The following is a 16,934-nucleotide window of genomic DNA, read 5'->3' as shown; positions in this document are numbered from 1 at the left end:
CTATAAAGTTTATAATTTTATGAACACCAAAAATTTCAATGTTTGAGAGCCCCTGAAATCTGTTTTATAATATTTTCAAATAGAAGATTAATATTGGGGAAGTCCTTAAACCTTTTATAATATTTTCAAGTCTCTCTAGACTCTACTATCTCTAGAGAAAGATAATATTTTTGCTTGAACATTTTGGGCAGAAATAGTCATACACAATATGTGTACTAAGTATTTTCGCATTAGCCTGGAAAATACCCATTGAAACGTGTATAGTAATATATTCCTTGTAATAAAGCAGAAAGGATGTAACTATGTATCTTTTCATAATACGTTTGTTGTATTTGGCTTTTGATATGCCACGACTTTCTTCTCTCTCGGTGTATTAAGGTTATTACGCGTCATGGTCTGGTCTATTTCAGCACATCGCTCGAATCACTACCAATGGGAATGTATGTCTGATAGCGTGTCTGTATGTGTCACCTGTTATTGTGCTATGTTACAGGTGATTCTTGCACCATGGAGAGTACCAGGCGGCCAGGCATATGCAGGCATATATCTCAGTGCCGCGTCGTCATTGATGCCTTCCAAGAAGGAATACCTCTTCAGGTGAAACCACTAATTGATTCTGTTATAGATCATCGTAACCAATCTGTACATACACTGTACTATACATACATATCACAGTTATTAAATGAGATATCTTTCATTGTGAAATAATATTGCCTGCTATCAAACCTTTCTGAATTTTTTATGTTATCTGAAGTATATACAAATATTTTTTTTAGTAAATAATTTTCGCAAAATGAAATGAAATAGTATAATTTTAGAGTGTTACGGTTTTAGCGTGGTCCCTGGTTTGATTCTCGGTGGTAATCTTTTTACTTGCTCTTTGATATTCTAATCTCAGAAATGGGATAGGTCTATGCCTGAATAATCTAGAAGCTCTGAAATATATAAATACTACAATGAACGGTTAGAAAATGCGTTTTAAATTACCATTAATATTGTTTTCAGATATGCGATCATGAGGGAACCGTTCCGATTGTCTGCTGTCCTCGGGAGTCAGTATTAGAAGGTACAGTACTTATCCAGTAGACGATGGTCCTTCCATATGTAGCCTGGTGTATCTTGGAGGTGTATGATTGTAGTAGGCCATGGTCCCTCCCTATTTACCCTGGTGTATCTTTAATAATAATAATGATTTATTGTCTTCTTTTCTTAGTAACATATAGAGATAATTACGATGGAAGAATACCTTTTGGACGCGAGACCTTCTTCAGAATGACTAGTTTAAAATACTAGCTCCCCTAATAGTTGCGTTTCCCTGGTTTAATGTATTTACAATTGACTGTAATTTTCCTCTTATTTTGAACGTCAGCAAGAGGTAGGGATACGGTTTACACTAAAGAACGATTGCAAAATAGACCATCATTTTACCTACCTCAAAATTAGTAGGCTGACAAAGAAAATAGATTTAGATAATACACACGATGTCCGGAAACTCGTAGCACAACCGTGAAACTTGTGAATTTGCCCCTGCAGAAGGTACCTCACTTTCATTTCAAACGCTTTATTCACCATCACCGGTTGTGTTGTATAACCCAGGTATGTCTGTTTGTTTATAGGTGATAACTGCACGGTGGCGGACACGGGGAGGGAGGGAGTGTGCAGTCGATTCGCCAACTGCCAGACAGCCAAGGAGGCCGCCAGTAAAGGCATTTTGCCACAGGTACTGTTCCTCCCTTTGTGAATCTGACAAGATCAAGTTTTTAAACTTACGGCAAATTTATTTTCTACTACATATAATCAAAAATAAAACCAGCAATGAACAAACTGTTTGAAAGCAATTATCTTTTCAGCTGTTTTTCCTAAATCACTTTCATAAAAAACAAGAAGTGTCCGGTGACAATAACAAAAACAATTTCATACAAATATAGTACCTTTGATAAACAAAGGTATGATAACATATAAGCAATGCAACAATTCTTAGCGTTCAAACGCAATCGATATAGACATCCGAAGCGATTCGGCGAGTTAGTCCCACAGGCCGGGAGATAAAACAGTCTTTAAAGAAAAGATATCCATCAGCAACATAGAAATTAATTCAACAATGAATGCAAATGGAGACTCATAATTCATAATACTTTTGAACTCTGAGTTATTTTAACTGTTTTGGCCTCAAATCCAAATTAAAGTTTTGAAAGAAAAAAAAATGGGTGTGTCAAGCCTACGCAAGACAGAAGTGAAACTTCTAGTATTCTTCTCTCTCTCTCTTTTCATTTCATTCTCTCTTTTTTTCTGTCTATTGACATATTTATAAGTAGCATGTGATAAAAAAAATTAAAAGTTATAAAAAAAGAAAAAAAAAATTAGTTAAAGCGGGGATCGAACCTCGGTTCTTCACGACCACAGTCGTGCGCTCTGCCTGTAGACAGCGAAGATGAGTTAGGAGAGTGAGTTAAACTAGGTATATAATATTTACACCTTGCTAATGTTTTCAGTATTATTAGGGCTTTTTTATACTAATTTTCATATATTTATTGGCAGGTAGAGTAGAAATTAATATTGTTTAGCGTTTGCCAACGACCATACCATGTTGAACACACCGGTTCTCGTCCGATCACCGAAGTTAAGCAACATTGGGCGCGGTCAGTACTTGGATGGGTGACCGCTTGGGAACACCGCGTGCCGTTGGCCTATTTTTTATTTTAATTTCATGTTTTTTTTATTTTTTTATCATTACTATAATTAATAATATCATAAAATTCTTTAACTTTTCAAGTATGCTACAGGCCTAAAATATTACTTAGTGGATTGATATTATGGTCAACCATTGAAAAAAAAAATTCCTACAAACTTATTAATGTAATTACGATCTTTTTCAAGCGCGTATGTAATGATTATTTTTATCAACCTCGCACACACCTTGCTAATTTTTTCAATATTATTAGGGCTTTTTTATACTAATTTTCATATATTTATTGGCAGGTAGAATAGAAATTAATATTGTTTAACTTTTGCCAACGACCATACCATTTTGAACACACCGGTTCTCGTCCGATCACCGAAGTTAAGCAACATTGGGCGCGGTCAGTACTTGGATGGGTGACCGCTTGGGAACACCGCGTGCCGTTGGCCCATTTTTTATTTTAATTTTATGTTTTTTTTCATTTTTTTATCGTTAACATCATAAAAAATTTTATATCATTCTTTAACTTTTCAATTATGCTACAGGCCTAAAATATTACTTAGTGGATTGATATTATGGTCAACCATTAAAAAAAAAAAATTCCTTAAAAACAAAAAAATAATATTCCATGGCCGAGAATCGAACTCGGATCAACTGCTTCGAAAGCAACTATGCTGACCATTACACCACCAACGCCAGTTGTCGAGATGAGCTAAGAAGCATTTATATTTTACTTCAAAACTTTTACTACATCAAATGAACTTTAATCGGTCCCGCATTTTCGTTTCGGTCATGAGTTGGTTTTACTCCTCGAAATTGCATGACGCGCGTAAAGAAGTTTCACTTCAAAAGGCCGAGCAGCTGTTCCTTGATGCATTCCTCTCGGAGCGAGGACAGGTCCCGAGTTCGATTCTCGTACGTGAGCTAATCTTTTATTTTCTGTGCCTTTTTCTCCTTCACATCCAAACAACAAAATCAAAAAGAAGAATAATTTTAAATAGGTAATTTAAAATAATAACAAAACTGTTTTGTTTTTCAGACATGCGAAGTAGAGGGCAACGTTCAGATTGTCTGCTGCCCTCTGGTGACAATGGTTGAAGGTATAGTACTCAGAACTTAATCATCATTTCATAGGCTGTCTCGTCACCACGACACGGTCATTGCAAAAGGCAGCTAGTCGTTGAGGCGGAATATGAACAGCTCTGAGTGTTTGCAACTTTGTCACTAGGAATTCTTGATGACACATTTTACAGTAGGCCGGATAACATCAATCCACTGAGGCACATTACTTCTGGATTGCGGGTAGAATATTCATCTTCATGTTGTGTTGTATTGTTTAACCCTGGTGTATCTGTTTGTTTGAAGGGATGAATTGCACTATGAAGCACACGGGGACTTCGGGAGTGTGCAGAACATTTGCCAACTGCCAGACAGCGAAGGAGGCCGCCTTTAAAGGCATTTTTCCACAGGTACTGTTCCTCCCTTTATGTGTCTCTGACAATAACAACATATTTGACTTTGCGCCCCTAACATGACCTTCCTTTGCTACAGAAATGTAACTTGACTGACAACGAGTCGGAGTTGGTGTGCTGCGCGGAGGGACTTGTCACTCAGCTACCGATTGGCTCCAAGGCCGCAGAATGTGAGTTTTGTTAAACCTGACCAGAAATATTCTAAAACTATGTTGCATATCTGAAAATCTGTTAGTTTACAGTAAAGAATTATAAAATAAAATTCTTACAGTTTTGTCGTAAATACACCTAATACATAGTTTGAAATTTAACAATTAGTATTGTATTTTCTCAAATGTCAAACTATGCAATAGGATGATTTACGACAAAACTGTGACATGTTTTTCAAAGTTCTCTTCTTTAAATTAATAGATTTTCAGACTAAATAATAGAGTTACTCTCAACTTTAAGTAGGACACGTCAATTTATTATTTTGAGACAAAACCACACATCAGCAAAAATAATTTTATGTTTTTCCTTTAGCGCAAGTGTAAAACATAACATTCTTAATTTTTTTAAATAATACGTTTTTAATTTACTTGACTGAAGTAATGACACAAGAGGCACTATATTAATATACACATCTGCAAAACTTTTTGTTTCCTCTACAGATTGCATAGAGTTGTCGGAAACTCGGGGAGACCTGTGTCCTCTGCACACACCAGACTCCAACATAGTATATCACAGGACTCCCATGAGGACTGCCGCTGAGGTCCCGTACTATGTAAGTTTCAGACATAAGTTAGCTTTATTTATTATATATTAATTAATTTCTTGAAATAACTAACTAGCCATCACTGCGTTTCCTGGCAGGAGTAGGCAGAGAGAATACACCGTTACAATACTCTGTCTCGCATACACCAGGCGGCCGCCCTATAAAGTAGCAGCCAGTTGTAGCTTGTAGCAGCCAATATCACCAGTTCTACTGGCTGCCACGACAAGTGCGTGAGGACTGAGGACTGAGGCATCCACACACATGTACCCTAGTCACATTTGAGGCTGGTTGCGCAATCGCAATGTTTCGACTGACTTCCGCAGCCGACTATATTTGGCTTTCATAGAGCCCTAGGACGTTGCTTTAATACATTTGTCGGCTGCCTAGTGCGTGGCCAGTCAAGTATATACAAACTTCATTCATCTTAGACACGAGAGTCCGTCGTTCTTGAAATAAGCAACATTCAAATCGACGCATACTTCCATACTATTTGCTTATTCATTGCAAAACATTTATTTATTTTGGTGATCAAAAATCTTATCAAAGATTACTTTTGAAATGTAATTATTAACTAACTTATTATTTTTTGGAGAAAAACTAAATTTGTCAAACAAAATTGAAAGCCCGTGGATAGAAAGGAACTAAAATTTCAATTAGCACAATTTAAATTTAGGTTATAGATGTGACTTTTCTCTGAAAACATCGGTGGGCGGGTAAAGTCCTTGGCTCTGGATTCAGTGGTCATGGGATCAAATTAAAAATTAAATTAAATTAAAAATGATTGCGTATTTTTGTAGTGTGTATTCAAAATATATGTAATCAATTTAATTTATCTTTTTCAAAAAATATTATACACACATACTAACATGTAAATTACATCTTTTAATTATGGTGATCTTTTTTGGGGTACTATGCCCTGTTGCGCTACCTCCAACTCTATACAAAATTTCAGACAGCATTACAGTTTCCATCATCGGGGCAGATGTTATTACGAGGCTGAAGGTAGTGGAGTGGGAACAGGTGGCCACTAAACATGGCTAAAGCCATTTCAAGCAAAGTTTCCATTCTGAAGGCCTTTCACCGGGGCAATACTGAGATGTTTACCAGCTCCGGCCAATCGAGGGCACCCGACTAGCAATCTGGAGGTCGCGGGTTCAAATCCCGATGTGTGCTAAAAATTAGGTCATGTTGTGTTATTTCACAATGTATTCATTTAAAATATACAGATATAGTTTATTTGCGGCACATTACAGAGTGAAAGATACTCTCAGTATCGCCCTGGTGTAAGACCAACATTCATAATTGAAACGCTGCTTGAAATGGCTTTAGCCGCGTTTGGTGACGATCTCCTCATTTTTAACACGGTCATACGTGATTATATCTGGATAGGCAGGTACTTTTCTCTCCCGCATCTCGTTCCCCTTCCCACAACCTTAAACCTCACAACACACCGCAATTTGGGATGCCATTGTGTCACTGGTTCCAGATGGTTGGTTGGGATGCCATAGTGTCACTGGTTCCAGATGGTTGGTTGGGATGCCATAGTGTCACTGGTTCCAGATGGTTGGTTGGGATGCCATAGTGTCACTGGTTCCAGATGGTTGGTTGGGATGCCATAGTGTCACTGGTTCCAGATGGTTGGTTGGGATGCGATAGTGTCACCGGTTCCAGATGGTTGGTTGGGATGCCATAGTGTCACTGGTTCCAGATGGTTGGTTGGGATGCCATAGTGTCACTGGTTCCAGATGGTTGGCAGTACAAAATGAACAAAGCAAATGAAAATACGAAAATCAGCAAACATTTTGCGAGCAATTTAAAACAACACTTGCTTAGAGATTAATATGAAGATGTGTTGTGTTCCCAGGGACGTATTGGAACAGGTCAAACAGGAGAGATCTCCTGGCGGGGATATCCAGTTACCTTACTAAGTGACCGGTGGGTGGTGTACTCTGTATACGTCATTACATACCTTGGGTGAGTTTATTGTTTCTTCATTTTTAAATTCAACTCTTCCTTATTATAATGAAAATTGCAACGATGAAAATAGAAAAACAAATTGATTTGATATTTGAACGATCTAACCTGAAAGATTGAAGCGCATTTTAGACAATATTTCACAAACTCGTGGTATACACGGTGTCTGAAAACTCGTGGTATACACGGTGTCTGAAAACTCGTGGTATACACGGTGTCTGAAAACTCGTGGTATACACGGTGTCTGAAAACTCGTGGTATAAGTGGCGAACTAGTGAATTTACCTCACATAATTGACTGAGCGTTGCGAAGTCCTGTTTTAACTCGACCGTTTTGCAATTCGTCTGTCTGTGCGTTCAGTTTTGGGTTCCGAATGGTGGCCGTTTTATGTTATGGTTCAGTAAAGATTACTTTTTTATATGAAATCGTCGTGTTTGACTTTCTTATTTGCATTTTTTCAATATTATGGCGCCTACCCACCTGCAAATATTTCAAAATAGAAATGTCATTGAGATAGTGATCTATTTGTTTAATTGCTTATTTGAAAACAGTTCCCCCCAGGGCCTCTGTCCTCTTTGGGGATGCTGTGTGGAGCTTCTTTTTAGGAAAGTAAGGATGGGAAGTTCTGGGAAGTAAAAAGGTATAAGGGGTGGATTAGAATCTGGGGGTTAGTGAGTCTAGGAATGACAGATGTATGAATCCATCCCTCCCACTGCGGTGCGAGGCAATGTTCCCAGAGAGTCCTGCTGAAGAGGTCAAAAGGTCTCCACCAATTAGTCTCTCCCGATCCGGCCTGGCATGCAGTTGGTGGGCAGACACATCTGCCGCCAAGATCCCGATAAACCTGATGAACCAGGCACCCCTGCTAAGTCACCAAACGTAGCGAATCACTTGGGGTGACCTATGGCAGAGGTGTTGGTTATGTTATAAATAGTTCTCGGGGCGGCGGTACCCGTACCCGCTTCAGTTCACCGCGTATACGACTTCTTTTCCAATTCTAAGAGCTTCGTTAGTTCAACTCTGTTCGTTAATAAGCCAGTAATTTTGCACAACGAACGACATTATTAAAGAAAATGTGTATATTGACAGTTAAACGAAGCTTATCTGATGCTATGGAGGCCTAAAATATGTTTATCGGCCGTCATATATGACATATCGTCGCATTAATTCGTAGACTGCGTAACTCCAAATTTTTCGAAAATACGTTTTTAATGCCATCTGGTGTTAAAATTAGACCCGCATCGACTAGTAAAATTCAAAAATTTAAAAAAAAATTAACCTTTTAGATAAACACAAATTAGAAAACTGCGTAAAATTATGGTGCCATTTTTACTCGCGAATACTTCGTAACTCCTTAATTCAGTATTGGCCGGTGAGCCGTGCACGCTTGTTATGTTTTTGACTGAGGAAATTTATTTACGGTGTAATAGTTTTACCGTGAAATTAACTGAGATAAGTTGATTAATCAATTTTGAACATTTTATAACCTTAATTTTAATTGTGAAGTCACGAATAGTGTTTTGTATCTGTAGTCTAAACTGATGTCTTCTGCACCGTGTGACGCTCTGCCGTAGCTCTCTTGTTTTATGTGCCTCTGCGGTTTCGTAAATACCTAATAGGTCCTTGTTCTGTGATTATCTCTTCTTCAAGGTCACCATCTCTTTGCAAGTGGATCTCCTCCTGATGCATATCCGGATCCGGTTCTTCACTGTCCTCTTCAAACAAACCCAAAATATTTACGGTGGAACGTGCGGCAATTCCATCTCGTCTCTCCTCAGACACAGTCCGTTCTCTGTCAGGCATCTTCCGCGGGTCAAGCACATGTATTGGTATGTCATCTACTTCGATGTTGTTGACTGAAGTAAGTCCTGTCACCCTTCCATGCACGATGTGCATCTCCCATCTACTGGTTTAACCGCAAGAAGATCGCCCACTTAGAGCTCAGTCAATACTTCCTCTTCTATATTCACTTGCGCAGAAGGGTGTCTCCACGAGTGTGAAGTGTGAACTATACTAGACAGCGCAATACCTCGATCATCCTGACTTTTTGCAGCCAAAGATTGTATCGAAACACTGCCTGCAGGGGATCGCTTCCACTTCTGGCTGCAGTTCTCTTTATTGTTTGATGATGTCGTTCAACTATACCGTTTCCAGCTGGTCGGTATGCCGCGCAAAATCTTTGACAAACATTCCATCTCTTACACTTATCTGTAACACTGTAGGAACAAAATGCAGTACCATTATCCATGAGAACTACTTTGGGCGGGCCTCTTTCCCGAAACACTTCTTCCAAATGTCTGATAATCGAAGCTGCATTATCTGACTCGATTTCCCGCCACACGGCAAATCTACTTGGACCGCAATCGATAAATGTGAGTAAACATTTCCTACCGAAATGAGTAACATCAACTGCCAAGCGACTCCAGGTTGTCACAACATTAAGATTACCCGCTTCATGGGATGATGGTGGAGGGTCAATTGTCCTGCATTGTACGCAGGAACGCACGCATCTATCGACGTCCTTTCTTCTCGCCTCGGGATCGACCAGCCGGGCAAGATGAAGCGTTCACTTTACTCCAAAGTGATGCTGAGCATGAAGAGTTTCTACGCTTAAAGCACATGTTTGCTCACCAGTTCCACTTTCAAGTCTCTCCCACCTATCTTCACACTCTGAGGAGTCTCTTTCACAACGTTTCCTGTCATGGCTACTCTTTGCCCGGGTCTTGCAAACCCTAGTAAGTACATCAGTTTTATTTCTACAGGTCAAGAAGGATGATCGACAATGTCAGATCAAATTCTTCTACAATCTCCTTCATCAACTCCAAGCGTCACTTAACGATCATCTCTGACACGACTACTCCCGGTCAGTGTAGATCTCACCCAGTACAAAACCGTCGCCGAATCTGTAATGATCTCCAGAGTTTGAAGATTTTACTTGAGAGTCAGATTTAATCCCTTAAGGAAGGAAAAGTACCAGCATTTACAAGACTTAAAACAGACATTAGAAAAGGATTACCACTCCTTTAACGATAACCTTCCGCATCATTAAAATCATTAAAATGCATCTAAATAGACTGCCTCGACATACACATACATTGTTGTGTTTTATTTTGTAAATGTAAAATTCCTATCTCCCAAATTTTCCGCTAGGTTGTTCATAAAACTGTTCGCAGAAAAGTATGTATCTTTTGTAAAATGCGTATCTCCATTCTCGGTTTTTACGTAAACTTCCTAACTCCAATTTGAAATAGAAAGCCTTAATTTACAAAAGTTTAATGATTGAAAATAAATTTCCAAATATATTATATGTTCGAAACATAAATAAAAAGAATAAGCCGTCTTTCATTTTTTTTCACTACGAGGTTTTTTGTGCCTCCTGTAAAATTTTACATTTGGGAGTTACGCATTCTACGAATTAATGCGACGATATGGCTTTATCGACTGACCGTGCTAGAGCTCCAGTAACTTTAAGAGATACAGATTGTTTTAGGAGTGTTTCCGTTTCATTTTCGATACAAGTATTATAAGTAAGTACCGGTATTTCAATGGAAGATGCTGCAAATATTTGTACACGGTTGACATTTGTCACATGAGAACAGGTTGTTTCTAAGATTTATTTTTTAATTCTACAGCTCGGATGTGAAATAATTTTGCGGGCCTCTGTGTTTGTTCCCTCCTACGATATGGGTTTCTTCAAGACCTTCTTCAAGTATTACACAGCATCCCCAAAGATGGCATAGGCTTTAAGTGAAATTATTTTCCCGTGTCTCAGTTTAGTAAAGTTGTTGTCGTTTTTCTTTAAATATTTCTATTATTGAAATATTAAAATATATGGTTTTTGTCAATATTTAGCCACTAGCCAACCACTCTAGCTAGCTAAATGAAAAGTCACGGGCCGCCACTGGTAAACACTCATATAACTGTAATATTAATTCAAATAATGTAAACCTGACTGCTTTGTGCTTACCGCTAAACCTAATTTAAAATACCATGGTGTAATTATGAAGTGGAAATTACAAACAATAGAAAGGATAAAAAAATCAGTGTATATTTTTTATTAGAATAAGCCCGTCGTCCCACGGATCAGTAAGCACACGACATAGGATCTTATAGCACTCGGTTTATGTAGATTCCTTACCGACCTGTGGGACAACGGGCTAAGAAACATATTTGATTTTAGAGTAGAACCATTTATTTCTCCCTGATTCAATCTCTGAAATCTCAAAAAAATTTTATAAAAAATAATTTTTAATTTGCCGTATGATTACCCCACTATCAGAGTATTTCAAAACTTTAAAGTCCCTTCACTACAAATCTATCTATATAAATAAAAACGTAAATGTTCTTTTGTAAAAAAATTTAAATCTCGAAAGTTCTTTGTAATTTTGACGACAACGCTGCATTCAAATACGCGTGTGTTTTTATATACCTATAGTATATAGGTGTCACCTGTGACAGGTTAAACATGTTTTTTTAAACAGCGCCATCTGTTGGACGTAAAAGCAACACGCGCTATTGTTTCTGTATCTACACAGACAGACTGAATCACAGCAACGCGTACAGCTAGTTATTTATAAAAAATGGTTCTTTTACAAATTCACTTGTTTTGATGATGAAAACATAAAACCATTTTCAAACAGAAATAAACTAAATATTCTTGACTGACTAACTATCCCGCGCTATAACACAACCACAGACCAACCATTTTATGAAAAATATACTCGCTGATGTACCCGGCATTGCCTGGGTTTCACATAGAATTTTTTGAAATCTTATGTAGACTGTAGCCTTCCTCTTGTTTTGAAAGTAAAGTGTGCAAAATTTCATCAATTTCAGAACAAAACTGTAGATTTATGAAAAATCAAATTTTCGCCACCCACCTGGTTTCCTCCCCGCGGCCGCCCGTGACTCCTTCTTATTATTCTGTTTATATTATATGTCTGACCATAGTAGAAAAGGAGATTTTGGAGAGACTGATTTTAAGCCACTCATTTCATATTTCTACCAATTTATAACACATTTCTCTTGAACACTTATAAATAATTTATGTTGTTTTTGAAAATAATATTTAAACATTTGAGTAGAAACGGTAACTACACGAAATTCCATAGATCGAAAAAAATCTCAAGTGTGCTCTGAAAATGATTTCAAACACATTTTGTTTTGTTATTTAACATTTCGTAGGTATTAAAAAATGCACAGTGTATCTTTAAATGCAACTTAGGCATTTGTAGAAGGAATTTTTATTAAACGAGTCGTGTTTCATTATAAATTTTAACAATTTTCGCAAATTTATTGTCTTATTTTTATAATATTAGCGCACTCACTCTAACATTTATATTTAGTATATTTACATATCTTTTTGAACACTTACTTTGGAGCCTTAAGAACTCTCTCGAACTGTTCGGAGAGTAAAGTTAGCGAGATGAGTCAGTAGTTGAACAGAATCAATTCAGATATCCACATATATATTTAGTATTTAAGAAGTTGCTTTTAAACAGCAATCTTTGTTGCCGCTAGTCCGAGGCAGTAATTTTATTTTCTCCTCCATGTTTACAAATTATTCACTATAGTGTATAGCTACACTAAATTCTGCTTTAAAATATGTATGTACCGACTTATATTAATGTAATTTATTTTAAGACGTTTTGAAATTAACGATTTTGTGATGTTTTTAAAAGAATTAAAAATTGAATTGAATTGAATCAGCGGTTTTCCTTTGAAATATAAAATCATAACAAATATATGATGGTGGTGAATCTCAGATGACGTAGTGATTGTATTAAACAATTAGAACTACTTAAGATGCACATGGCAATGTTAATATAACCTGCACTTCTTTTGTTTCAGCTCAGAGAATGTCAAGTTCGTCGGATTGGGGGGGAACTTTACACCTCAGTACAACCCTGACGCTGTATACAATGTGATAAATATACACTCCCACCCACTATTCGACGGGACTTACTCACGCGTGTATAACGACATCGCCCTTCTGCAGCTTGACAGACAGTAAGCTTTTCATAATTATACAAAACATTGGAATAATTTTAGTAAAAATAAAAAATATATATTTATGGGTGCGACCGGAATTTTAATTAAAGACCATTTTCTTTTCCGGCGTTTACTCTAGCAACTGAGCTATCTCCTGAACCTTCAGACCTGCCGTATTTCTGCATTCCATTTTATAAACATTTAAGTGTTGAAGTATTATTTTATCAACATTACAAATCTGACGGCCACCGTGGTCGAGTGGTAAGACTCTCGACTAGCAATCCGGAGGTCGCAGGTTCAAATAGTAAATCTTATTTTAGTATTTTTGCGGCACTTTCCAGAGTAGGATATACTCTCAGTATCGCTCTGGTGCTCACCATTCATTGCTTGAGATGGCTTTAGCCGTATTTGGTGACCAGATCTGAATAGCCAAGTACTTTCCCACCTTCCTCTTCCCCATCTCATTTCCCTCCCTACTGTCTTCAGCCTCACAACATACACCAACTATTGGAGATACAATGGTCTCACTGTCTTGGGAGCAGTTGGGATTCTTGTGCAATATTCACATATTATTTCATTTTTCATCAGGTTGGTCTCATCTGCTAAAATGGTGTACAATTAGGTTGTCATTAGGTAATTTACTTGCTTTTAGTTTGTCATTAAAATAATAGTGGTGATACAAACGACAATGGCATCTCCACACTGACCTACAAACAAGGGTTAGTTCAAGCAACGCCGGTTCCTTATAACTTATTAGCAGGAATAGTTCCACCTGTATAGTGCCACCTCAGTGTAGGTCGACCAACAAACACTCCTATGTCCTGTCCTATCTTCCATTCTTGCTACATGCCCTGCTAGCGGAACAGGCCCACTGTTGCTTCACATGGTCTGATGCTCTGTAGGGAACTCGCGCGCATACAAGGGTTAGTTCAAGCAACGCCGGTTCCTTATAACTTATTAGCAGGAATAGTTCCACCTGTATAGTGCCACCTCAGTGTAGGTCGACCAACAAACACTCCTATGTCCTGTCCTATCTTCCATTCTTGCTACATGCCCTGCTAGCGGAACAGGCCCACTGTTGCTTCACATGGTCTGATGCTCTGTAGGGAACTCGCGCGCATACAAGGGTTAGTTCAAGCAACGCCGGTTCCTTATAACTTATTAGCAGGAATAGTTCCACCTGTATAGTGCCACCTCAGTGTAGGTCGACCAACAAACACTCCTATGTCCTGTCCTATCTTCCATTCTTGCTACATGCCCTGCTAGCGGAACAGGCCCACTGTTGCTTCACATGGTCTGATGCTCTGTAGGGAACTCGCGCGCATACAAGGGTTAGTTCAAGCAACGCCGGTTCCTTATAACTTATTAGCAGGAATAGTTCCACCTGTATAGTGCCACCTCAGTGTAGGTCGACCAACAAACACTCCTATGTCCTGTCCTATCTTCCATTCTTGCTACATGCCCTGCTAGCGGAACAGGCCCACTGTTGCTTCACATGGTCTGATGCTCTGTAGGGAACTCGCGCGCATACAAGGGTTAGTTCAAGCAACGCCGGTTCCTTATAACTTATTAGCAGGAATAGTTCCACCTGTATAGTGCCACCTCAGTGTAGGTCGACCAACAAACACTCCTATGTCCTGTCCTATCTTCCATTCTTGCTACATGCCCTGCTAGCGGAACAGGCCCACTGTTGCTTCACATGGTCTGATGCTCTGTAGGGAACTCGCTTGCATACAAGGGTTAGTTCAAGCAACGCCGGTTCCTTATAACTTATTAGCAGGAATAGTTCCACCTGTATAGTGCCACCTCAGTGTAGGTCGACCAACAAACACTCCTATGTCCTGTCCTATCTTCCATTCTTGCTACATGCCCTGCTAGCGGAACAGGCCCACTGTTGCTTCACATGGTCTGATGCTCTGTAGGGAACTCGCGCGCATACAAGGGTTAGTTCAAGCAACGCCGGTTCCTTATAACTTATTAGCAGGAATAGTTCCACCTGTATAGTGCCACCTCAGTGTAGGTCGACCAACAAACACTCCTATGTCCTGTCCTATCTTCCATTCTTGCTACATGCCCTGCTAGCGGAACAGGCCCACTGTTGCTTCACATGGTCTGATGCTCTGTAGGGAACTCGCGCGCATACAAGGGTTAGTTCAAGCAACGCCGGTTCCTTATAACTTATTAGCAGGAATAGTTCCACCTGTATAGTGCCACCTCAGTGTAGGTCGACCAACAAACACTCCTATGTCCTGTCCTATCTTCCATTCTTGCTACATGCCCTGCTAGCGGAACAGGCCCACTGTTGCTTCACATGGTCTGATGCTCTGTAGGGAACTCGCTTGCATACAAGGGTTAGTTCAAGCAACGCCGGTTCCTTATAACTTATTAGCAGGAATAGTTCCACCTGTATAGTGCCACCTCAGTGTAGGTCGACCAACAAACACTCCTATGTCCTGTCCTATCTTCCATTCTTGCTACATGCCCTGCTAGCGGAACAGGCCCACTGTTGCTTCACATGGTCTGATGCTCTGTAGGGAACTCGCGCGCATACAAGGGTTAGTTCAAGCAACGCCGGTTCCTTATAACTTATTAGCAGGAATAGTTCCACCTGTATAGTGCCACCTCAGTGTAGGTCGACCAACAAACACTCCTATGTCCTGTCCTATCTTCCATTCTTGCTACATGCCCTGCTAGCGGAACAGGCCCACTGTTGCTTCACATGGTCTGATGCTCTGTAGGGAACTCGCTTGCATACAAGGGTTAGTTCAAGCAACGCCGGTTCCTTATAACTTATTAGCAGGAATAGTTCCACCTGTATAGTGCCACCTCAGTGTAGGTCGACCAACAAACACTCCTATGTCCTGTCCTATCTTCCATTCTTGCTACATGCCCTGCTAGCGGAACAGGCCCACTGTTGCTTCACATGGTCTGATGCTCTGTAGGGAACTCGCGCGCATACAAGGGTTAGTTCAAGCAACGCCGGTTCCTTATAACTTATTAGCAGGAATAGTTCCACCTGTATAGTGCCACCTCAGTGTAGGTCGACCAACAAACACTCCTATGTCCTGTCCTATCTTCCATTCTTGCTACATGCCCTGCTAGCGGAACAGGCCCACTGTTGCTTCACATGGTCTGATGCTCTGTAGGGAACTCGCGCGCATACAAGGGTTAGTTCAAGCAACGCCGGTTCCTTATAACTTATTAGCAGGAATAGTTCCACCTGTATAGTGCCACCTCAGTGTAGGTCGACCAACAAACACTCCTATGTCCTGTCCTATCTTCCATTCTTGCTACATGCCCTGCTAGCGGAACAGGCCCACTGTTGCTTCACATGGTCTGATGCTCTGTAGGGAACTCGCGCGCATACAAGGGTTAGTTCAAGCAACGCCGGTTCCTTATAACTTATTAGCAGGAATAGTTCCACCTGTATAGTGCCACCTCAGTGTAGGTCGACCAACAAACACTCCTATGTCCTGTCCTATCTTCCATTCTTGCTACATGCCCTGCTAGCGGAACAGGCCCACTGTTGCTTCACATGGTCTGATGCTCTGTAGGGAACTCGCTTGCATACAAGGGTTAGTTCAAGCAACGCCGGTTCCTTATAACTTATTAGCAGGAATAGTTCCACCTGTATAGTGCCACCTCAGTGTAGGTCGACCAACAAACACTCCTATGTCCTGTCCTATCTTCCATTCTTGCTACATGCCCTGCTAGCGGAACAGGCCCACTGTTGCTTCACATGGTCTGATGCTCTGTAGGGAACTCGCGCGCATACAAGGGTTAGTTCAAGCAACGCCGGTTCCTTATAACTTATTAGCAGGAATAGTTCCACCTGTATAGTGCCACCTCAGTGTAGGTCGACCAACAAACACTCCTATGTCCTGTCCTATCTTCCATTCTTGCTACATGCCCTGCTAGCGGAACAGGCCCACTGTTGCTTCACATGGTCTGATGCTCTGTAGGGAACTCGCGCGCATACAAGGGTTAGTTCAAGCAACGCCGGTTCCTTATAACTTATTAGCAGGAATAGTTCCACCTGTATAGTGCCACCTCAGTGTAGGTC

At 39.8% G+C, this 16,934-nt stretch overlaps 1 protein-coding gene and 2 non-coding genes across 4 annotated transcripts in view; all 3 read left to right on the top strand.

The window, feature by feature from the left end:
- LOC149414116 (serine protease snk-like) overlaps positions 1-16,934 on the top strand; it is a 623,520-nt gene that overhangs the window by 590,488 nt on the left and 16,098 nt on the right. For both annotated transcript variants that reach the window (XM_089644054.1, XM_089644053.1), the window contains 6 exons: positions 3,720-3,780; positions 4,046-4,149; positions 4,232-4,322; positions 4,803-4,915; positions 6,771-6,880; positions 12,731-12,889. In XM_089644054.1, the coding sequence (XP_089500180.1) occupies positions 3,720-3,780; positions 4,046-4,149; positions 4,232-4,322; positions 4,803-4,915; positions 6,771-6,880; positions 12,731-12,889 (638 nt within the window). The remainder of the gene's footprint in view (positions 1-3,719; positions 3,781-4,045; positions 4,150-4,231; positions 4,323-4,802; positions 4,916-6,770; positions 6,881-12,730; positions 12,890-16,934) is intronic.
- Positions 2,570-2,688, top strand: LOC149414118 (5S ribosomal RNA). The gene has a single exon (XR_016304173.1). It is a non-coding gene; the product is annotated as a 5S ribosomal RNA (ribosomal RNA).
- On the top strand, positions 3,011-3,129 carry LOC149414117 (5S ribosomal RNA). Its single transcript, XR_016304166.1, has one exon. It is a non-coding gene; the product is annotated as a 5S ribosomal RNA (ribosomal RNA).

This window comes from Hesperophylax consimilis, chromosome 20, assembly GCF_061612785.1.
Source record: "Hesperophylax consimilis isolate HC1 chromosome 20, BYU_Hcon_1.0, whole genome shotgun sequence".
Classification (NCBI taxonomy): Eukaryota; Metazoa; Arthropoda; class Insecta; order Trichoptera; family Limnephilidae; genus Hesperophylax; species Hesperophylax consimilis.
The sequence above is the reverse complement of the archived record's forward strand: the minus strand, read 5'-3'. Positions and strand labels throughout refer to the sequence as shown.